This window comes from Pleurodeles waltl, chromosome 12 (assembly GCF_031143425.1).
Source record: "Pleurodeles waltl isolate 20211129_DDA chromosome 12, aPleWal1.hap1.20221129, whole genome shotgun sequence".
Lineage (NCBI taxonomy): Eukaryota > Metazoa > Chordata > Amphibia > Caudata > Salamandridae > Pleurodeles > Pleurodeles waltl.
The window spans coordinates 656,966,575-656,991,335 of record NC_090451.1 but is presented as its reverse complement, the minus strand read 5'-3'; the positions used below and the strand labels follow the sequence as shown (position 1 = coordinate 656,991,335).

The 24,761-nt window shown below is 47.7% G+C and overlaps 1 protein-coding gene across 1 annotated transcript in view; it reads right to left on the bottom strand.

Annotated features, from left to right (window-relative positions):
• Positions 1 to 2,254: 2,254 nt before the first annotated feature.
• CKS1B (CDC28 protein kinase regulatory subunit 1B) overlaps positions 2,255 to 24,761 on the bottom strand; it is a 49,520-nt gene continuing 27,013 nt past the window's right edge. The window contains exon 3 of the mRNA XM_069218385.1: positions 2,255 to 2,823. Coding sequence (XP_069074486.1) covers positions 2,771 to 2,823 — 53 coding nt within the window. The 3' untranslated portion in view covers positions 2,255 to 2,770. The remainder of the gene's footprint in view (positions 2,824 to 24,761) is intronic.

Sequence of the window (24,761 nt, the reverse complement as noted above, 5' to 3'; positions counted from 1 at the left end):
TTTTAAGTCAATATCTTACTAAATGTGAATTCTTTATTTGGAATGTTATGTTAGCAGAAAATTTATGTGACTAGTGATATCAGACAGCAATTATTATTACTTGACGCCATTCACTTAGAACTATAGTATGTTAGAAATGGTTTTATTTAGCACTTACCTGCCTCTTGCGAGCCTCAAAGCGCTCATGGCCTATGCTTATCCCCTCTGCTCCCATCTTATCTTTGGTAAGAGAACCATACAGCTGACTGGCTATAAAAGGTCAACAGATATTTGTAACTTAAGTAAGCTATAGCTTTCCATAACAGAAGGAAATAGCAGAAGGCATTTTTTAAACAAAATTAACTTAATGCGATAAATGCCTATGAAATTCCTCTAGCAAAGTAACTCCAATGTATCCTATTCCCCACCACAACAATGTCCACTTTGCCACCGATGGGCCCAAAAACGGTGAGAATAGGTAACAAATTGATTAGTCCAGGATAACACAATGTGTCCAAGTGGTGCAGGAGAATAAATTAGCCAAACTATCTCTGCTGAGCCGGCACTTCAGATTTAAATAAAAGTACTTTTTTTTACATCATTAGCAATATAAACAGGATCCAGACATACCTGCTTCCGGAGTGGTGGCACTTTACTGCTCATGAATTTGCTGAAGGGGTAGAGTCTGATGAAAATGGCTCTGTATCTTCCCTTATCACACAGCAAGTTGTTGTCAGTTCAGCTTTAACAAGCATTGCTAAAGCCAGTAGGTCTCACCTACACAAGGGCTATTGTCAGTGTTTTTAGCCATGTTGTACATCAGTGTGGGTGCTGTGCAGCATGGCTCAGAAAGAAGAAAAAAAAAAAAAAAAAAAAAAAAACACTAAAATGCGATCAGAACTGACCGTGTCATTGAACTTTTTTCCATTACTTTCTGTCATGCTGCACAACAGCAGCACTGCTGTACACCATGGCTAAAAATTGTTTATAAAAAAGACAAAACCAATAGCATAGGTGAGATCTATTGGCTTAGCCAATGGTTATGCAACAAATAAATATTGCTCACGTGGAGGGATAGGTTTAGAATGATGGGGGTTCCCTCCTGTTTTTGTATTGCTCCTTTGACCGAAATCAGTCATTTAGTTATTTATTTGTTTCATTTCTTATTTACTGTTTTTTCATAATACAGAAGTGGTTCCCAACCTGTGGTCCGGGGACCCGTGGGAGCCTTCTCAGGGGGGGCCGTGACTTCTAAGAAGATTAACTAATTTTAACCGATCACTAGTATGTATATAAATAAAGTGGCTAAATGTACAATTTTTTTTTTTTAAACGTACTGTAATTGTCAAGAAATGTGTAACTGGAGACTAAAAATTTAAATTGGTATCCTCAGATTAATTCGTAGGTGCACTAAATATATATATATTTTTTTACTTTGTAAATTAAATAAAATGCGTTCTCATTTGTGTGTGTGTGTGTGATGGAATGCTTGTTTCTGTATTGTTTTGCGTTCAAATCAACAATGTTTAGGCCTCGGTCCTTGGCTTCCAGTAATGAATCAGTGGGGAGTGTGGGGGGGAGGGAGAGGTCCCGAGTTTCCAGTATTGATAAAGTGGGGGTCCACATTAGTCAAAACTTGGGAGCCAATGTTTTATAGTATTCGGACATTCTGGCGGGTGTTATGTCTAAAATAATGAAGCGAGGTGGAAGGGCACTGGGGAGCAACAGACAATTAGAATGAGTGGAGAAGTAAACAGAACAGTCTAATTCAGAAATAAATTGGATCAGAACATATTAAGGCATAATCAAATATTGGCACATTCTTAATTTAGGATGTGGTATGGCGGCACAGGAATAAATAATTTCACTTTCTCAGCAGCACAGCACAAACATACTAACTGGATCTTTGCTTTAAGTGACAATAAGATATACTGATAAACCTGGCAACGCTGCCGGTATTTGGAGGCCTTTACAAAAGTTAATGTAATAAGGATTAACCTAACAAAATTCCAAACAGTGAATTTCCTTTATAGACTACAGGGTATGCCCTTACTGGCTGAGGAGGAGAAAGCATTGAAAGGAGGCAGCAGGAGAGTCAGTCTTGACCCCAAAAATATGTCCAACTTGTAAGCTTTTCAAACAAGGAGATTCACTGGTTCATTAAACCTAAGTAGTGCAGGACATTTTCTGATTCTGCCCTGGTCAATCAGACCTAAGGGCCCATAAAACGGCCATACAGCTTTGCCACCAGACATAAAAGTAACAGCTCACACACTTCTTTATAAAAACATTTCACTTTATTCAAGTGATTTTTTGAATGGAAGTCTATGCATTCCAAATTTAGGAGCAAACAAGACATGTATAACACTCAGTGAAGTAGAAAGAAGGTGGCGAATGACAGCAGTTTCAATGCACATGGACACATTAAACATAAGAAAAGCAGCCAAAGTCAAAACAATTTCTTTCATTTTCTTGAGCAATGAGCACTTTAAGAAGCAGCCAAGGGACCAGCCAAGCTCACCAGGACTTCTCTGGGCCCGCCAGATCCTAGGCTGAAAGTCAACCCGGAAAGAGTCCAACTTTCCCCATTTTTAGGAGCACACTGAAGAGTTCATCTATTTTTCTTGTGAGGCACGACTATGTTGCATTGCAAATATTTTCCCACCTACCACAAAAAAGGGAGTAGTTTGGGAACACAAACAATTCCAACACTTTCAAAAAGGTGCTTGCAGATAAGAGCCAAATTATGAAAAATATATATATATAGGCATATATAGTTCAAAAAAGGAGATCATTTTTCTGGTTTCTTCGGCAGCGGTCGTCGAAACAGCAAAATATGTGGCTCTAAAGGAAAGAACAAAAATGTGAGTGTTAGACACTTTCTATTATAATACCTTTAAACAAAAATTTAGTTCTCTGCGGTTCTTTCTTTCGAAGAACATCAGAATAAACCAGGGAGTGTAACAAAGGAAGCCTGAATTAAGGGTGCTGGTTATTTTAAACGCAGAGGGTTTAAAATCATTTCATATGCAGGTACTGGATATTTTGCTTTGTTGCCACAATTCTCTCTGAAACAAAAATGCTTTGTACACCCTAGGTGACAGGACTATTGGGCTAAATGGTAAAGCACAGCGTATAAATGGAGTGAGGAATGTGTTTTGGTGAAAGGTAAATGCATTAACTCCCCATACGAATAAAGTATAAAACCAACCATCTTTTATAAAAATACTAACCTACCTCCTAATCAAAAACAACTTTACACCTGAAATGTATGTTGCTATTTGTGTGTCCTGGGGTTTATCAATAACTTCATCCCAGTATCAAAAGTATGCAGGGAGAACGACTTGACTTATAATTTATACTGCTGTTTTAAAGAATGTTTCACTATGGGCAAAGACCCTTGGAGTTTTGCAGCAAATCACACGCCGGGATTACAGCTCCAAATGAGTTGTGTGCACTGCCCAATCTCTTCGCCAATTGCCAACCAGAGATAAATACTGTGCACCCCTGGGTTCAAAAGAAGTAATTAATACATTATTGTTTAGAGTGGATGGCTTCCTTACCTCATTACTTTAGTGTTCGACCTAGCCTACCTAGCATTTGTCCAGGAACTTAATTATCTTAAAAATGACTGAAAAGGTACACCTGGCCGATACCCTCAGTTAAGCATTATGCTCCTGTTCAGCAAGCCATGTACTTAGCTGGCTTCTCATTCCTCACCCACTCAACGCAGGCACTACCCTTTAAAGCTTTATCACTATTACATCCAATGTGGCTTGTCGAGCTCAGCATATCTAGATTCCAACTCCTGCCTGTTCAACCTATATATGCTCTGAGCCTAGTCGATGAGCTTATCAGTTATCCTTCAATAATACTGTGTCAATACAAAGCTGTCCCAAAATCTCTACGATCAATAACATGTTATTACGGAGATCTTTCATTCATAAACTTGATACCATGATGACCGAAAAGTACTCCGACTAGATTGATAAAAGCAGGCGTTGGCCTCATCACTCCCAGACAAAAAAAAAAAAAAAAAGACTGCTAACTTTTTCCTTTGACAAAGAACAAATAGCTAACCTTCTATGACCAGCTGGAAACTGCAGTTGAAGCCTTCATCTGCAGGCTTTATTTTTAATGCTGGTGCCACACAGTTCCTCTGATCCAGGCAGTTGCACATTCCAGAGCTAGAATGGCTGGCTCACTCAGCTAGAATTATCTACAAACAACGTTGGGCGCACCTATGAAGCCATTCACCTGGATTGATAGTCTTACCAATGCACACCACTCACCATCTTGGACACAGAAAATGTTCTTCATGTCAAAACTTCATTGAGCTCATGGTACCTAGATTCAACCCCTCAACTGCCCAAAAACACTGTATAACAGGTGCACCTATTAATGCTTGAAACATCTTGCATACTGACATAAAACCCACCTTCCTCTTTTGAAAACAAACTACCTTTTCAATCTATATCTGCCTCCTCTAAACGTTTACAACGCCCTGCTTACTTTTAGTTTTCTTAACAATCGAGAGGTGAAAAGTAGCCTACCTTCTTGAAATTTGTTATTTATTCACACAATTGTACAGTATCAGATGTAATTGAAATTGAGTTCTACATGAAGTGCCACAGTACTTGCAGTGGTGAAGAATAACTATACAAAACCGAACGAAATCGTTTTGTGGTGCAGTACACAAAGTGAATGACCATATATGGGTTCAGGGTCCATACTGGCTAAAGCAGATATTTAATGAATAGGGTACAGTCTCAAGGTAAGCCACGACTATGTAAAACAAAAACCAACAAACTAAATAAAAATGTTACTGGCGGAAAATAGCTTCCAGAGAGAAGTAAGACTCTTAAAGGCACTAAACATCAACCCTTTCTAAAGATCACCAAGTAAAAAAAATGGGAGCCAAACAATTTAAGAAGAAAAGTAGGATTCCTCCTCATGAGATGATATAAAACAAGGGGGTGGTGTTTATGTCACCTCCTCTGAAGATGCCTGGGATTCCACGGAACTTGTGGAATACCGTCTTTGCAACTCATAAAGGAGAGGGGACCGTCTCCGTAAATAACAAACCCCTCGAGTCTTAAGTATTAAAGAGTACTTTGTTGTCTCACTGTTGGTTATTGTTAGAAATGGGGTTTGTAGTTGGCATAGGTATACACCCTTGTATAAGTAGTGACCACAATCCTAGTCAGTAAGTCACACACAATCTAAATTATCCTGTGCCCACCCTCTGGAAGCTTGGCACTGAGAAGTCAGGCTTAATTTAGAAGGCAATGTGTAAAGTATTTGTGCAATAAATCATACAGAAACAGTGAAAACACCACAAAAATACACATGTTTAGAAAAATAGATACAATTTATCTGAATAAAATAAGGTAAAAAACGACAAAGATCCAATAAGCACAAGTTGAAATACCACTTTTAAAAGGTTTGAAAGAGTTAATTCTTAGAAGTAAACAGATGTCTCTTTGTTACACACAATACCTGGTATGTGTCAAAAATTACGACGCCCGGACACCGCAGAGAAGGAGATGCGTGGAAAAATAGTGTTCCTTCGGACTTTTTCCACACTCGTTTTTCAGCGCGCAGTCTTGGTTCCTCACTGTGATGCGGGGATATTTTGACACCCAGGGACAATGCGTGAAAATCCTTGACGCACTGGAAGAAGGCATGGGCGCTGCATTGAACCGGTAGACGATGAGTTGAATTTTTCCATCGCAAGGCAGGCGCTGTGTCAAGTTTCCAGTCAAGAACTCGGGCCCGCGTTGTCCAGGCCGGCTGTGCGGTGACTTCTTGGTCGCAAGGCAGGCTTTGCGTCGTTTGCGGCAGATGTTGCATCAATTTAACGCACAAGGAATTTCTAGACGCGATGAAGTCTTTGTTGGCCCTGAGACTTCAGGAACAGGAGGCAAGCTCAATCCAAGCCCTTAGAGAGTACTTTTGGGGGGAAGGCAGGGTCCTTCCAGCAAAGTCAGAGGCAAGCAGGGCAGCAGTCCTTCACAGCAAAGCAGTCCAGATGAGTCCTTTGGGCAGCCAGGCAGCTCCTCTGATAACGTGCAGGTGTTGGTCCAGAAGTGTCTGAGTTGGTGGGGGTCAGAAACCCAGTTTATATACCCAAAAATGCCTCTGAAGTGGGGGAAGACTTCAAAGAGTGGTTTTGAAGTGCACAAGTTCCCCTTTCAGCCCAGTCCTGTCTGCCAGGGTCCCAGTGGGGGTTATCAGTCCATTGTGTGAGGGCAGGCCACTGGCCTTTGAAATGCAAGTGTCAGGCCCTCCACCCTTCCGGCCCAAGAAGACCCATTCAATATGCAGATGTGACTGAGTGTCCTGTGTTTGTGGTTGTCTGGGTGAAATGCACAAAGGAGCTGTCAACCAGCACAGATGGTTTTAAGTGCAGAGAAATGTTCACTTTCTAAAAGGGGCATTTCTAAATTAGTAATATTAAATCCAACCTCACCAATAAGCAGGATTTCCTATTACCATTCTGGCCATACTAAATATGACCTGGTTACCCCTTTCATATCAGAATCTACCACTGAAAGTAAAGGAGGGCAGTCCTAGTCTACGAAAGGAGCGGGACTCACAGTAGTGGGAAACAAATTTAAGAGTTTGTCACTACCAGGACATAAAACACATATGTATATGTCCTGCCTTTTACCTACATAGCACCCTGCACTATGAGTTACCTAGGGCCTTCCTTAGGGGAGTTTAAGGCTTGGCAATTACTTATAAATGCCAAGTCGAAGTGGCAGTGAAACTTCACACACAAGCCTTGCAAAGGCAGGCCTGAGACATGGTTAAGAGGCTACTTTTGTGGGTGGCACAATCAGTGCTGCAGGCCCACTGGTAGCATTTAACTTGCAGGCCCTGGGCACATGTAGTACACTTTACTAGGTAGTTACAAGTAAATTAAATATGCCAAATGGGTATTATCCAAGGTTACCAAGTTTATAGAGAGAGAGCACATGCACTTTAACACTGGCTAGCAGTGTTAAAGTGCCCAGAGTCCTAAAGCCAGCAAAAATGAGGTCAGAAAAAGAAGGAAGGCAAAAGGTTTGGGGGTGACCCTTCTGAGGCCATTTTCCAACAGTTATACATGCAGCAGACTAAATAAAGACCATTCAGGGTCATAGAAAGAGCCCAAAAACAGGACTGGACTAATCTCCAAAATACCACAATACTGAAACTGGTGGGACTAATTACAAAATGATTTCACGGTTTAGAAGATGTAATTCCCAGGGAAGGACACCTAGTCAGTCCAATCATTTCAAGAGAATATGTCTACAGAGCTGCTATCTTATGTGGAGACGCTAACACTGCTCACCATGAGCCAGGTAAAGAGGCAATATCATTTACTTTTTCATTAGACAGATTAGCATTTGTTGGGCTCTACACTTCAGTGCATAAAGTACAAGTTTTTGTACTACACTGTTTTGTCAAATGATGCATTCAGGTCTTAAGAAATAATAGTGCTTTCAGGGCACTCTTAGTTTCAAAGTCCAAAGGAGACCGGAGAAATGTCTGAATGAGCTTCTATAAATAAATTGAAGCTTAGAATGCCAATGTGTCAGGGTATATAACGAGTATGTTCATAAAGCTGTTGGATCACCTCACTTCAACAAGAACAAGATAGTCTACTTTCATTCTACAGTAATTTTTAAAAAAATGTAGGATCTTTCCTTTTGGTAAGGATGACAGTTGATACTGGAGGTAAAGTTGTGTTGACTTAGTTTGCAGCCAGTCGTGTTGTACAATCATTCATTTGTGCCCGCACACTTCCAGTGACACACAACAGCACCACTGCTTCACCTGTGTGGTTTTACTTTGCATTGGAATGTTGGGATAAGTGAATTTTCTGTTAAAGTTTCCTTCCAGGCAGCTCTGACCTGCATTAATCGTTCTCCTTTAACACACTTTAATGTATACACCTTTGTTTCTTTTGTTAGTTTTCAATTAAATGAACTGATCAACCTTGTGACCAATTATTTTTACCCAAATGTTGTGGAACATTTGTATCAAAATTTACTGCACATTATCTTGAAAGAATGTTTTATTTTCGGTCTTCAACCGAAGAGCTTCTCTCTAGCATGCGTGGATGAAGCATTCACAAACCAGATCACTTAGCTATTACAAACCAAAGCACTGCAAACCAAAGAAGCATGTAGCCTGCCTTGGTGTGCCTCACCTACAGTTGGGGCTGAAGCAGCGCAGACACCACAATGGGCCAGGTTTTTGCAAAATAAATCTGAAACGGCGAGCTCTGAAGAAATTGTAATTTAAAAAAAAAATTTTTTTTTTTTTTAAGAATTATGGTTCCTAGAAAACAGATCTGTATGCCTTTCAAAATTTTGCATTTTATGTCACAAGATACACATTATTTTATCTGTGTTACGTAAAGGGGCCTTGAAGGAAGAAGTTGTGTAACACATTCACATCTCCCTGTCAAGGTCACTAATTTGTACTCATGTCTATCGCAGTACACATCTTTGAGCAAAGTGTAACAATAATTCTTTAGGAAAACTGAGGGACTTTCTATGGCACTTTTGGCATTAATAATCCAAGTTATACAATTCAACATATGGTGGGCATCCTCAAACATAGAAAAACATTAAGAGCAGAGTTGCCAGTTTCATCTAATAAGCACTAAAAGAAGGAAGGATATATTTTTTCTTCCAACATTAGGCAATCAGACTACAGCAAACAAACTTCAAGTCATAAAATGATGCACAAGGCTGATGGACTCTATTGCTCAACTATCAATACAGGCTTTTTTGACCCTCTCAACTCTCCTCTATACAAAAAGAAGTTACTTACCTTCGGTAACAAATTATCTGGTAGAGACTATCTAGCTGCAGATTCCTTACCTTAGAAATCCCTGGCATCAGCTTCGAATCTAGAATTTTTCTGCTGAGCAGTACCCTGCGTGTGCCGTCGGGTGGCGTAGTTCGGACCCACGTGCGTCGTCCGGCTCCGTGTGACATCATTGGAGCAGTCTGTGGCCTTCTATATAGGCGCCACCCCGGCGCGCGTATGTCAGTTCTTTTCCACAACTTCCCACGCCATAAGCGCAGAGTCATGGAAGAACCAACAAATATTTTAGTTTTACGCTTGATTGTTTGAGGAAAAAGACATGCCCCTAAGAAAAGGCAAAAATATAAAAACATGATATACAAATCCGCAGAGTGGGCAGGCTTGGGTGGGTGTAAGGAATCTGCAGCTAGATAGTCTCTACCAGATAATTTGTTACGGAAGGTAAGTAACTTGTTCATCTGATAGAGACTTCTAGCTGTAGATTCCTTACCTTAGAAAAAATACCCAAGCTATAACTCCTGGTGGTGGGTAGCGTGGATAGATTTCACTCCAGGAAGTCCTGCAGGACCGAGCGGGCAAAATGCACCTCTCTCCTCACCTGGCTATCCAGGCAGTAGTGTCTTGCAGACATGTGCAAGGAAGCCCACGTTGCCGCTTGGCAGATGTCAAGTACCGGCATGCCACGAGCTAACGCAGTGGTAGCAGCTTTTTCTCTGGTAGAGTGAGCCCTCAAGCCCTCGGAAGGCTGCTTCTTCGCCAAAGCGTAGCAAATCTTTACCCAGCGCGAAATGGATAGTTTCTGTAATGCCCAACCCTTCTTTGCACCAACGTATTCCACAAAGAGTTGGTCGTCCACCCGGAACTCTTTTGTGCGGTCTAGGGAGAACGATAACGCTCTTTTGAGGTCCAGCCGATGGAAACGCTCCTCTTCCTTAGAGGGATGTGGTGGACCAAAGAAGGTGGGCAGGGTGATATTTTGACCCAAATGGAAAGGGGTCACCACCTTGGGGAGGAAAGAGGCACGAGTTCTGAGGACTACTGTATTAGGATATATTGTGAGATACAACAGTTTAGATGATAAAGCCTGCAGCTCACTCACTCTCCTGGCAGATGAAATTGCCACCAAAAAGGCTGTTTTGATAGTGAGCAGCTGGAGAGGACAGTTACGTAAAGGCTCAAAAAGGAGCACACATTAGATAAGTACAGGATTAAGATCCCACTGGGGCATGACAAAAGGCACAGGGGGAAACATATGCACGAGCCCTTTTAAGAATCTCTGTACAACGGGAGACTCGAACAAAGATGGTTGGTCGGGCAAGCGTAGAAAAGCTGATAAGTCCGCAAGATAGCCCTTTAGAGTTCCTAAAGAGGACCTCTGTTGGGCGAGTGATAGAATAAACAAAAGGGCATTAGATAGAGAAGAAGAAAGAGGCTCAATAGACCTCTCTGTACAATATGAAACAAAACGTTTCCACCGGCAGGTGTAAATCGACTTAGTCGAGGGACGTCTGGCTGCCAGAATGAGATCAAACTTCGGGAGGGAGGTCATAAACCATCATCTGTCGCCGCTCAACCTCCACGCATGAAGCCGCAGAGTTGACAGGTTCAGATGGAGAACTTTCCCCTGCTGCTGCAAGAGAAGATCCTTCCGAAGAGGCAACCTGATTGGAGGACTGATGCTCATCTTGAGAAGCTGTGGATACCAGACTCTCCGTGCCCAATCCGGAGCCACTAAAATTACTTGGGCCCGGTCGTTCTGGATAACTCTGGGCAGAAGTGGTTTGGGCAGAAAGGCGTACAGGAGGCCTGAACTCCACTCGTGACGGAAAGCGTCACCTAGTGATAGCCCCCTTCGAAACTCTAACGTGCAAAACTGACATTGCGCATTCTCTACGTAGGCGAACGGATCTAACCAAGGCTCTCCCTACTGCTGTAAGAGTCCTTATGCCACCTCCAGATGGAGATACCATTCGTGATCCGCTAAGCATTGTCGGCTGAGTTTGTCCACCTTGGCATTCAGAGAATCTGCCAGGTGTTGAACCACCAGGGATATGCCCTGCTGTTCCAGCCATGTCCAGAGACGCTGAGCCTGTTGACAAAGGGTCCACGACCCCACACCGCCCTGCTTGTTGCAGTACCACATTGCGGTAGTGTTGTCCGTGAACAACTGCATTACCTTACCTTTCACAACAGGAAGAAATACTTTTAATGCTAGCCGGATCACCCGAAGCTCCAACAAGTTGATATGGAGCCCGGATTCCGCCAGAGACCAGCGACCCCTGATAGCCACCTCTCCCAGATGGCCGCCCCATCCCAGAAGTGACGCATCTGTCACAACTGTGAGATCTGGTTGGAGAAAGAAGAGGAGTCTGCCTTTGACCCAATCGCAGTTCACTAACCACCACTGCAGATCCTTTGCAGTTCCCTCAGAGATCTGAACCACGTCGGAAATAGTCCCCTGATGCTGTGCCTATTGGAACTTCAGGTCCCACTGCAGAGCCCTAATATGCCATCTGGCATGCTTAACCAATAGAATGCAGGAAGCCATGAGTCCCAACAGCCTCAGAGTCTGTCTCATCAAAATCCAGGATACAGGCTGAAACATCGGTATCATAACCTGAATATCCTGGACTCGCTGCTCGGGAGGATAGGCCCGATACTGCACTGTGTCCAGAACAGCTCCGATGAAAGTGAGTTTGAGAGGGAGTCAGGCGTGACTTCAGCACATTTTTTAGTGAATCCCAGCGAATGCAGGAGCTCCGCCGTCGTCTGGAGATGGGTGACGAGAGCCTGGGGCGTCGAGGCCTTCAATATCCAATCATCTAGGTAGGGGAATACTGAAACCCCTAACCTGCGCAGATGAGCTGCCACCACCGCCATCACTTTGGTGAACACCGAGGGGCACTGGTGAGACCGAAGGGGAGCACGGTAAATTAAAAGCGCTCGTGGCCCAGCTTGAACCGCAAGTAACACCTGTGGGCAGGCAGGATGGGGATATGAAATATGCATCCTGCAAGTCCAACGCTACAAACCAGTCTCCTTGGTCTAGGGCAGACAAGAACTGAGCAAGAGTGAGCATCTTGAATTTCTCCTTCTTGAGGAACAGATTGACATCCCTTAAATCCAGGATAGGGCAAAGTCCCTTGTTCTTCTTGGGAATCAGAAGGCAGCAGAAATAACAACCACTGCCTACTTCTGATATCGGGACTCTTTCTATAGCTCCCTTGGCCAAGAGAGCTGTAACTTCCTTGCGGAGCAAAACTAAATGATCCTCCATCAGCCATTCTTTTTATCGGAGGGATAGAAGGAGGGAAAGACTGGAAGGGGAGGGAACAGCCCTTCCGTATGATCTGCAAGACCGATTTGTCCGTTATGATGGAATGCCAGTGAGGGAGATGAAATCGAATCCTCCCTCCAACTGGATGGACATGGTCATGCAGAACCACATAGAAGGGCTTGGGCGCAGTGGAGGGGGGCTGTGCGGTGGCTGGCCAGACTCTCTGGGTGTGACAGTACCACTACCACGTCTTCTCCCGGGATGTTGTGAAGCCGGAGGATGGTGTCTGAATTGTGGCTGGCATGGTGCCGCGCCCCCTCCGAAGCCTCGACCGGGACGGAAGACAGACTGTCAAGCTGCCGCTGAGAGGCCCAAGGATCTGTCCGTAGCTCGAGAATCCTTGAACCTCTCAAAAGCGGAGTCTGCCTTCTCGCCAAAAAGGAGACAGCCATCAAAGGGCATGTCCATAAAACTCGACTGGACATCCCCTGAAAAGCCAGTCGAACATAGCCAGCCTGGAGACGTAGGGCCACTGTTGACACTATAGCTCTGCCCAGCGAGTCGATTGTGTCCAATCCACACCTGATTGTAAACTTGGCTGCATCTCTCCCATCCTTGACAGCCTGGGTGAGTGTCCCTTACACCCTACAGGACCTGGGACAGCACCTGTGCCACAGTATCCCATAAAGTATGGGAAAAACAGCCCAATAGGCAAGAGGTGTTTACTGACCTCAATGCCAGGCTGGAGAAAGAAAACATCTTTTTCCCCCCAAGTGGGTCTAGCCTCTTGGATTCCCTATCTGGGGGAGCAGAAGTGAAGGCACCACAGGAAGTGGAGGCTTGGACCACCAAGCTCTCCGGGGTGGGGTGTTCGGTAAGAAAACTATGGTCGTTTGGAGCAGGTCTAGGATGGTGGCCGACTGTCCTATTCACAGGAGCCCCTGTGCTGGGTTTGGACCATGTTCCCAGAAGGACAACCGTTAGGTCCTCAATGAAGGGCAACATTGGCTTGGATGTAGTCACCCCCGGCTGAAGCACCTGTCAGGAGATTCGTCCTACCTGGCACCGTGGGCAAGTCTAGGTCCAAGACCTCAGCTGCCCTACGCACCGTCATAAGAAGCTACCTCCTCTGTAGCCAAGTTAGGAGGAGAGAGCATGCCAGTATCTGGAGACTTGTCCAGTCCACTGGCTTCCCCTAGATCCTCAAACCAGTTCTGATCGTGCTCCTACTCACACCAAAGGGTCCTCAGAACACTCCCACTCCTCTCCTGTGCCTGGCTGTTCAAAATACGGCTCAGGCAAAGATCTGGCCCTAATGGGCGCTGTCGAAGTCTGAGTCGGAGTCATACGACGTTGCTCCGGCTCATCCGGAATGAGGATGGGGCTACCACCAGTGGACGCCGGTGGTGGAGGAAGCGTTGACGTCGGACCCGGTGGAGGTAGACTGTGTGGGACTGTAAGGAAATGCCCCCTTGGCATGGTTACCCCCTTACCTTTTCTCTTTGCTGATGCCAAGTTATGATTTGAAAGTGTGCTGAGGCCTGCTAACCAGGCCCCAGCACCAGTGTTCTTTCCCTAAACTGTACCTTTGTCTCCACAATTGGCACGCCCTGGCATCCAGGTAAGTCCCTTGTAACTGGTACCCCTGGTACCAAAGGCCCCGATGCCAGGGAAGGTCTCTAAGGGCTGCAGCATGTCTTATGCCACCCTGGGGACCCCTCACTCAGCACATGCACACTGCTTGCCAGCTTGCGTGTGCTGGTGGGGATAAAAAGACTAAGTCGACATGGCACTCCCCTCAGGGTGCCATGCCAACCTCACACTGCCTGTGGCATAGGTAAGTCACCCCTCTAACAGGCCTTACAGCCCTAAGGCAGGGTGCACTATACCACAGGTGAGGGCATAGGTGCATGAGCACTATGCCCCTACAGTGTCTAAGCAAAACCTTAGACATTGTAAGTGCAGGGTAGCCATAAGAGTATATGGTCTGGGAGTCTGTCAAACACGAACTCCACAGCACCATAATGGCTACACTGAAAACTGGGAAGTTTGGTATCAAACTTCTCAGCACAATAAATGCACAGTGATGCCAGTGTACATTTTATTGTGAAATACACCCAGAGGGCATCTTAGAAATGCCCCCTCAAACCATACCCTACTTCCAGTGTGGGCTGACTAGTTTTACCAGCCTGCCACACACCAGACATGTTGCTGGCCACATGGGGAGAGTGCCTTTGTCATCTGTGGCCAGGAACAAAGCCTGTACTGAGTGGAGGTGCTTCTCACCTCCCCCTGCAGGAACTGTAACACCTGTCGATGAGCCTCAAAGGCTCACCCCCTTTGTTACAGCACCACAGGGCATCCCAGCTAGTGGAGATGCCCGCCCCTCCGGCCACTGCCCCCACTTATGGCTGCAAGGCTGGAGGAGATAATGAGGAAAATAAGGAGGAGTCACTGGCCAGTCAGACCAACCCCTAAGGTGTCCTGAGCTGAGGTGACTGACTTTTAGAAATCATCCATCTTGCAGATGGAGGATTCCCCCAATAGGATTAGGGATGTTACCCCCCTTCCCCACCGGGAGGAGGCACAAAGAGGGTGTAGCCACCCTCAGGGCTAGCAGCCATTGGCTACTATCCTCCCAGACCTAAACACACCCCTAAATTGAGTATTTTGGGGCCCCCAGAACCTAGGAAGATAGATTCCTGCAACCTGATGACGAAGAAGGACTGCTGACCTGAAGCCCTGCAGAGAAGAAGACACCAACTGCTTTGGCCCCAGCCCTACCGGCCTGTCTCCCCACTTCAAGAAAAAACTGCAACAGCGACATCCCCCAGGGTCCAGCGACCTCTGAAGCCTCAGAGGACTACCCTGCATCTAAAAGGACCAAGATGCTCCCAAGGACAGCGGCCCTGTTCCACAAAAGACTAACTTTGCAACAAAGAAGCAACTTTTAAAGACCACACGTTTCCTGCCGGAAGCGTGAGACTTTCCACTCTGCACCCGACGCCCCCGGCTAGACCTGCGGAAAACTAACTCTACAGGGAGGACTCCCCGGCGACTGCGAGCCCGTGAGTAGCCAGTGTTGACCCCCCCCAAACCCCAACAACGACACCTGCAGAGGGAATCCAGAGGCTCCCCCTGACCGCAACAGCCTGCTTCAAGGAACCCGAAGCCTGGTAAAGACACTGCACCTGCAGCCCCCAGGACCTGAAGGAACCGAACTCCAGTGCAGGAGCGACCCCCAGGTGGCCCTCTTCCTAGCCCAGGTGGTGGCTACCCCGAGGAGCCCCCCCCCCCCCCATTGCCTGCATTGCTGAAGGGACCCCTGGGTCTCCCATTGAATCCTATTGCAAACCTGACGCCTGTTTGCACTCTGCACCCAGCCGCCCCTATTCCGCTGAGGGTGTACTTTCTGTGCCTGCTTGTGCCGCCGACCCCCCTCTCCCCCCCCCCCCCCACCACCACCACCACCACCAGTGCCCTACAAAACCCCCCTGGTCTGCCAGACTGGAACCTTTAAGGGGAACCCTTGGACTCTGTGCATGCTATTTCTTACTTTGAAATAGTACATTCAGAGCCAACTTCCTACAGGGACAGACTCTGGTCCACATCCGCTATCGGGTCCTGGGGTGTCCAACGTCGCTGAAGCCACCGACGTCGAATCTGATGGGGCCCTTGCTGACCCCCCGGGGCCCTAAGACCGACCTGAGGGTGCAGCCTGCTCAAAAACAAAGTGCATGGCCTCGTCCAACTATTATTTGAGCGGGGGTCGCTCCGGTCCCCGGAAAAGGGGGAAGACGTGGAGTCGGCCCTGGCAACGGCTCCTTAGAACCACGCTCTGAACATAGACGTTCCCTAGATGCCTCGTCGCCCGACAGGCATGGCAAAGTCGAAGTCCTATTGGACTACTACTTCTTGTGCCTCTTACCTGAATGATCGGAGGACCTTGAATGTGAGGAAGAGGACTTTGGGCCCCGGGAGCGGTGCCGCGACCTCCTCCTACTGCGGAGCCGTGACCACCTCAGAGTCACGCCGACTGAAGACGGCTGTCGGGCCACTAGAAGTTTGAGGGAATTCTCCCTGAAGGCCTTCGGAGCCACGGCCAGACAGTCGGGACACGAAGTCGAGTCGTGATCGTTCTCCAAACACCAGCGACACACTGTGTGTGGATCCGTAACCGACATGGTGCGATGACATGCACCACACGGTTTGAATCAGTCTTTCTAGAAGACATGTTCAAAACAATCAAGCCGAAAAACCTCAACAACCAAAGAAAAAGGGTAGCTCTTCCCGAATCTGCGCTTTACCGGAGCGGAAGGAAAAGAACTGACGTACGTGTGCCAGGGCGGTGCTTATATAAAAGATCGTGATTTCACAGACGGCTCCAACTACGCCACACTGAGCCGGACGACGCCACCAGACAGCGCACGCAGGGTACTGCTCAGCAGAAAAATTCCAGATTTGAAGCTGATGCCAGGGAATTCTAAGGTAAGGAATCTGCAGCTAGAAGTCTCTATCAGATTACACTATTTGGGTGAATGACAGTATGGTGCCTTTGAAAGCTGCTGGTTTGATCACCATGTTTTTTCAATTCGCAATATTTTACAGCACCAAGGCACCTGAGGGGTTAGCAGTAGGCTACATAAAAAATAAAAAATAAAATAAAAAAATAAAAACTCACAAAAGTTTTAATTCCTCTTTAGGAAGCTGGTCTGGTGTGTGGTGGGTACCTAAGGTACTTACACCTTAGACCAGGCCCATATATCCCCTATTAGTGTAGTACAAGCAGTGTCTTGAAGCCAGGCTCTCTAGAGGTAGCTGTGGATGAGCAGCCAAGGCTTATCTAAGAGACATGCAAAGCTCATGCAATACCACTGTAGTTACACAGCACTCACTGAGTTTTTTCTTTAATGTGCGTGTTACAAAAATAAAAGGTACTTTATTTTAATGACAATCCCAAAAAGTACTAGAGAAGCAACCCTCCAACAGGAGGCAAGTAACACTATATAAAGTAGATATCCGCAATAGGCATATAAAGTAATAGAAGACAGTGCAAATGCAATTAAACAATAGTGACCCTAGAGGGAGCACACAACATATAAAATAAATAAATAAATGGAATGCCAACACAGGACCCCCACCTAGGTAAGTGGAATGTGTAAAGTGGAGCTGGGGTACTAGAAAACCCCAAAGCTAAGTACAACAGTGCCCTCTCACCACCAGGAGAAAAGGAGAAAGTTAGTGGATTCTCCCCAAACCACCCAAAAGGAAGGAAAAGAAGAAAATGCAACATGCAGACAAGACTGCAAGAAACCAGCGGTGGATTCCTGAAGGAGGAGGACCTGTGGAAGAAGGAGACCAAGTCCAGAAGTCACAGAGGAGTCCATGAGTAGGAGCTACTACCCACCCAGCTGTTGATGCAGGAGTTGGTCGACTGTGATATGAAGAAGGTCAGCACTGCAACCTGAGGGTTGCAGACAACGTCCCACGCTGGAAGAATAGCAGTCAGGTGCTGGTGCATTAATTCCACCAACAAGTCTTAGCAAATGTCCCAGTTGGTGAAAATTGGAGCTGCCGGGGACCAGCAAGGCCCAGGATGACTCGACCCAGGAAAAGGAGTCAGAGGGGACCCTCAATGACACAGAGAGCCCACAGGAGCAAAGGGGGCACCCACAGGATTGGGACACAAGAGTCACAGAAGAGCCCACGCAGCACGACTGGAGAAAGGTCCCACGCTGCTGGAGAACCATGTAGGACTGTGCATCACAGGAAGGAGTGCTGGAGCTACACGTAGCCTGAAGATCCCTTGGAGGAGATGCAAACAAGCCTTGGCAGCTGCAAGAGACATGGGGCACTGTCCTGCATGGGAAGGCAAGGGCTTACAGCCACCAAAGTTGGACAGCTGGCAGAGAGAACTAAGAGGACTACTCCAGACCACAGGTGATGCAGGATCCACGCAGCTCAGGATCCAAGGGAGATTCCTTATTCCTTCTCATGAAGACCGAAGACTTGCCGCCCTCAGAGGATGCACAGCCCGGGAAATGTTGCAAAAGCTAGAATGAGCTGAGGAAACGATGTTGCAAGAAGAGACTTCTTTGTGGATGCAGACAGTGTAGAAGTCGAAGTAAGGTTGCAGAGGAGTCCTGCTGGAATCTTGCAAGCCGAATCTGAGGACCCACCTAAGACAGAGACCCTAAATAGCCCTGAAAGGGGGATTGGTCACCTAGCTAGGTGGCCATCTATCAGGAGGGGGCTCTGACATCACCTGCCTGGCCACTCAGATGCTCCTAGAGGTCCATGTCCATCTTGGATTCAAGATGGCAGAAACCAGGGACCCTCTAGAGCAGTGGTTCCCAACCTTTTGACTTCTGTGGACCCCCACTTCATGATTACTGGGACCCGGGGACCCCCACTGACTCATTATTGGAGTCCGGGGACCCCCCACTAAGTCATTAGTATAAACTGGGGACCTAATCTGTTAATATTGTTTAATTTTCTAAGCTGTCGCGGACCCCCAGAGGAGGCTTCGCGGACCCCCAGGGGTCCCCGGACCACAGGTTGGGAACCACTGCTCTAGAGGAACTCTGAGCACCACCCCTGGGGAGGTGATGGAGAGGGGAGTGTTCACTCCCCTTTCCATTGTCCAGTTTCATGCCAGAGCAGGTACTGGAGGTCCCTGAACTGGTGCAGACTGGTTTATGCACAGAGGGCACCAAATGTGCCCTTCAAAGCTTACTAGTGGCTTAGGGAGGCTACCCGTCCCAAGCCATTTAACACCTATTTTCAAAGGAAGAGGGTGTAACTCCCCTCTCCCAAAGGAATCCTTTGTTCTGCCTTCCTGGGATTGAGCTGTTCAAGTAGCAGGAGGGCAGAAACTTGTCTGAGGGGTGGCAGAAGCTTGGACTGCCTGGACCCTGGAAGACTGGTAGGAGCAATGCTGGGGGTCCTCTAAAGAGCCGTCACAGTGCATGGAATCATACCCCCAATACTGGTAACAGTATAGGGGTATGATTCTGACATGTTTGATACCAAACATGCCTAGGGTGAGAGTTACCATTATGTAGCTGGACATAGGTAGTGACATATGTCCAGTACACGCATAAAATGGCGTCCCCGCACTCACGAAGTCCAAGACAATGACACTGGAGTTGATGGGGGAACCTCTGCTAGTGCAGGGGTGTTCTCACACACAGGTACTTGCACCCTGCCCTGTGGGCTAGAAGGGCCTGCCATAGAGGTGACTTACAGTGACCTGGTGCTGTGACCTGTAGTGAAAAAGGGTGCACGCACCCTATAAAGCAAGCTGCAATGGCAGGCCTGCAGAACACTTTGCATGGGCTCCCCATTGGTGGCATAATACATGCTGTAGCCCATGGGGATCCCCTGGTACCCCAATGCCCTAGGTACCCGTGTACCATTTACTAGGAACTTACAAGGGGGCACCAGTATGCCAAATGTGGGGTGAAAATGGTACAAGTTACCAATTTAGAAGGGAAGAGGGCATAATCACTGGGGTCCTGGTTAGCAGGATCCCAGTGAACACAGTTGTAAGGAAATGCCTCCTTGGCATGGTTACCCCCTGACTTTTTGCCTTTGCTGATGCTAAGTTTTGACTTCAAAGTGTGCTGAGGCCTGCTAATCAGGCCCCCCCACCAGTGTTCTTTCCCTAACCTGTACTTTTGTTTCCACAATTGGCACACCCTGGCATCCAGGTAAGTCCCTTGTAACTGGTACCCCTGGTTCCAAGGGCCCTGATGCCAGGGAAGGTCTCTAAGGGATGCAGCATATCTTATGCCACCCTGGGGACCACTCAATCAGCACAGACACACTGCTTGCCAGCTTGTGTGTGCTAGTGGGGATAGAACAACTAAGTCGACATGGCACTCCCCTCAGGGTGCCATGCCAACCTCACACTGCCTATAGGTATAGATAAGTCACCCCTCTAGCAGGCCTTACAGCCCTAAGGCAGGGTGCACTATACCATAGGTGAGGGCAAAAGTGCATGAGCACTATGCCCCTACAGTGTCTAAGCAAAACCTTAGACATTGTACGTGCAGGGTAGCTATAAGAGTATATGGTCTGGGAGTCTGTCATGCACGAACTCCACAGCACCATAATGGCTACACTGAAAACTGAAGTTTGGTATCAAACTTCTCAGCACAATAAATGCACACTGATGCAGAGTACATTTTATTCTAACATACACCCCAGAGGGCACCTTAGAGGTGCCCCCTGAAACCTTAACCGACTACCCGTGTAGGCTGACTGGTTTTAGCAGCCTGCCACACACCAGACATGTTGCTGACCACATGGGGAGAGTGCCTTTGTCACTCTGTGGCTAGTAAAGCCTGTACTGGGTGGAGTGCTTCACGCCCCGCCCCCCCCCCTTTGCAGGAAGTGTAACACCTAGCGGTGAGCCTCAAAGGCCCACCCCCTTTGTTACAGCACCCCAGGGCACTCCAGCTAGTGGAGTTGCCCGCCCCCTCCGGCCACGGCCCCAAGGAGGAGTCACTGGCCAGTCAGGACAGCCCCTAAGATGCCCTGAGCTGAGGTGACTGACTTAGAAATCCTCCATCTTGCAGATGGAGGATTCCCCCAATAGGATTAGGGATGTGCCCCCCTCCCCTCAGGGAGGAGGCACAAAGAGGGTGTAGCCACCCTCAGGGCTAGTAGCCATTGGCTACTAACCCCCCAGACCTAAACACACCCTTAAATTTAGTATTTAAGGGCTCCCCAGAACCTAGGAAACTAGATTCCTGCAACTTAAGAAGAAGAGGACTGCTGAACTGAAAACCTGCAGAGAAGACGGAGACACCAACTGCTTTGGCCCCAGCTCTACCGGCCTGTCTCCCCACTTCTAAAGACACTGCTCCAGCGACGCGTTCCCAGGGTCCAGCAACCTCTGAAGCCTCAGAGGACTACCCTGCATCTAGAAGGACCAAGACCTCCAGAGGACAAAGACTGCAACTTTGCAACAAAGAAGCAACTTTGAAACAACAAACGTTTCCTGCCGGAAGCGTGAGACTTTGCACTCTGCACCCGACGCACCCGGCTCGACTTGTCGAGAACAAACACTACAGGGAGGACTCCCCAGCGACTACGAGACCGTGAGTAGCCAGAGTTGACCCCCCTAGGCCCCACAGTGACGCCTGCAGAGGGAATCCCGAGGCTCCCCCTAACCGCGACTGCCTGCTTCAAAGACCCAACGCCTGGTAAAGACTCTGCACCCGCAGCCCCCAGGACCTGAAGGATCCGACCTCCAGTGCAGGAGCGACCCCCAGGTGGCCCTCTCCCTTGCCCAGGTGGTGGCTACCCTGAGGAGCCCCCCCCCTTGCCTGCATCGCTGAAGAGACCCCTTGGTCTCCCATTGATTTCTATTGGAAACCCGACGCTTGTTTGCACAGTGCACCCGGCCACCCCTGTGCTGCTGAGGGTGTACTTTCTGTGTGGACTTGTGTCCCCATACCCTCACCCCGGTGGCCTACAAAACCCCCCTGGTCTGCCCTCCGAAGACACGGGTACTTACCTGCTGGCAGACTGGAACCGGGGCACCCCCTTCTCCATTGAAGTGTATGCGTTTTGGGCACCACTTTGACCTCTGTACCTGACCGGCCCTGAGCTGCTGGTGAGGTAACTTTGGGGTTGCCCTGAACCCCCAACGGTGGGCTACCTTGGACCCAATTTTGATCTCTGTAGGTGGTTTACTTACCTGCAAAACTAACAAACACTTAACTCCCCCAGGAACGGTTGAAAATTGCCCTAAGTGTCTAGTTTTAAAATAGCTATATGTCATTTATGTGAAAACCGTATATGCTATTTTGCCAATTCAAAGTTCCTAAATTACCTACCTTAAATACCTTTCATTTGAAGTATTACTTGTAAATCTTGAACCTGTGGTTCTTAAAATAAAATAAGAAAATATATTTTTCTATACAAAAACCTATTGGCCTGGAATTGTCTGAGTGTGTGTTCCTCATTTATTCCTTGTGTGTGTTCAACAAATGCTTAACACTACCCTCTGATAAGCCTACTGCTCGACCACACTACCACAAAATAGAGCATTAGAATTATCTCTTTTTGCCACTATCATACCTCTAAGGGGAACCCTTGGACTCTGTGCAAACTATTCCTTACTTTGAAATAGTGCATACACAGCCAACTTCCTACAGGGCTGCAGCATGTCTTATGCCACCCTGGGGACCCCTCACTCAGCATAGACACACTGCTTGCCAGCTTGTGTCTGCTGGTGGGGAGAAAATGACTAAGTCGATATGGCACACCCCTCAGGGTGCCATGCCAACGTCACACTGCCTATGGCATAGGTAAGTCACCCCTCTAGCAGGCCTTACAGACTTAAGGCAGGGTGCACTATACCATAGGTGAGGGCATAGGTGCATGAGCACTATGCCCCTACAGTGTCTAAGCAAAACCTTAGACATTGTACGTGCAGGGTAACCATAAGAGTATATGGTCTGGGAGTCTGTCATACACGAACTCCACAGCACCACAATGGCTACACTGAAAACTGGGAAGTTTGGTATCAAACTTCTCAGCACAATAAATGCACACTGATGCCAGTGTACATTTTATTGTGAAATACACCCCAGAGGGCATCTTAGAGATGCCCCCTGAAAACATACCTGACTTCCAGTGTGGGCTGACTAGTTTTGCCAGCCTGCCACACACCAGACATGTTGCTGGCCACATGGGGAGTGCCTTTGTCACTCTGTGGCTAGTAAAGCCTGTACTGGGTGGAGGTGCTTCTCACCTCCCCCTGCAGGAACTATAACACCTGGCGGTGAGCCTCAAAGGCTCACCCCCTTTGTTACAGTGCCACAGGGCACTCCAGGTAGTGGAGATGCCCGCCCCCTCCGGCCACGGCCCCACTTCTGGCGGCAAGGCCGGAGGAGAGAATGAGAAAAACAAGGAGGAGTCACTGGCCAGTCAGGACAACCCCTAAGGTGTCCTGAGCTGAGGTGACTGACTTTTAGAAATCCTCCATCTTGCAGATGGAGGATTCCCCCAATAGGATTAGGGATGTGCCCCCCTCCCCTCAGGGAGGAGGCACAAAGAGGGTGTAGCCACCCTCAGGGCTAGTAGCCATTGGCTACTAACCCCCCAGACCTAAACACACCCCAAAAATGAGTATTTAGGGGTTCCCAGAACCTAGGAAAATAGATTCCTGCAACCTGAAGACGAAGGACTGCTGACTTGAAAGCCCTACAGAGAAGACTGAGACACCAACTGCTTTGGCCCCAGCCCTACATACCTGTCTCCCCACTTCAAGAGAAACTGCAACAGCGACGCGTCCCCCAGGGTCCAGCGACCTCTGAAGCCTCAGAGGACTACCCTGCATCTAAAAGGACCAAGAACTCCCAAGGACAGCGGCTCTGCTCCAAAGAAGAAACAACTTTACAACAAAGAAACAACTTTTAAAGGACTGCACGTTTTCCGCCGGAAGCGTGAGACATTCCACTCTGCACCCGATGCCCCCAGATCGACCTGCGGAGAAACAACACTATAGGGAGGACTCCCTGGCGACTGCGACCCTGTGAGTAGCCAGAGTTGACCCCCCTGAGCCCTCCCAGCGACGCCTGCAGAGTGAATCCAGAGGCTCCCCCTGACAGCGACTGCCTGCGTCAAAGAACCAGACGCCTGGTAAAGACACTGCACCCGCAGCCCCCAGGACCTGAAGGATCCGACCTTCAGTGCAGAAGCGACCGCCAGGTGGCCCTCTCCCTTGCCCAGGTCGTGGCTACCCCGAGGAGGCCCCCCCCCCCCCCCCCTTTGCCTGCATTGCTGAAGAGACCCCTGGGTCTCCCATTGAACTCCATTGCAAACCAGACGCCTGTTTGCACTCTGCAACCGGCCACCCCCATGCCGCTGAGGGTGTATTTTTTGTGCTGACTTGTCGTCCCCCCCCCCCCCCCCCCCCCCGGTGCCCTACAAAACCCCCTGGTCTGCCCTCCGAAGTCGTGGGTACCTACCTGCTGGCAGACTGGAACCGGGGCACCCCCTTCTCCATTGAAGCCTATGTGTTTTGGGCACCACTTTGACCTCTGCACCTGACCGGCCCTGAGCTGCTGGTGAGGTAACTTTGGGGTTGCCCTGAACCCCCAATGGTGGGCTACCTTGGACCCAACTTTGAACCCTGTACGTGGTTTACTTACCTGCAAAACTAACAAACACTTACCTCCCCCAGGAACTGTTGAAATTTGCACTGTCTAGTTTTAAAATAGCTTATTGCCATTTTTCCCAAAACTGTACATGCTATTTTGCAGATTCAAAGTTCCTATGATACCTAAGTGAAGTACCTTTCATTTGAAGTATTGATTGTAAATCTTGAACCTGGGGTTCTTAAAATAAACTAAGAAAATATATTTTTTCTATACAAAAACCTATTGGCTTGGAATTGTCTTTGAGTGTGTGTTCCTCATTTATTGCATGTGTGTGTACAACAAATGCTTAACACTACCCTCTGATAAGCCTACTGCTCGACCACACTAACACAAAATAAGAGCATTAGAGTGATCTCTTTTTGCCACTATCTTACCTCTAAGGGGAACCCTTGGACTCTGTCCATGCTATTTCTTACTTTGAAATAGTACATACTGAGCCAACTTCCTACAATAGTCAAACACAGTGATAACAGACAGAAAATGAGGGTAACCATGCCAAT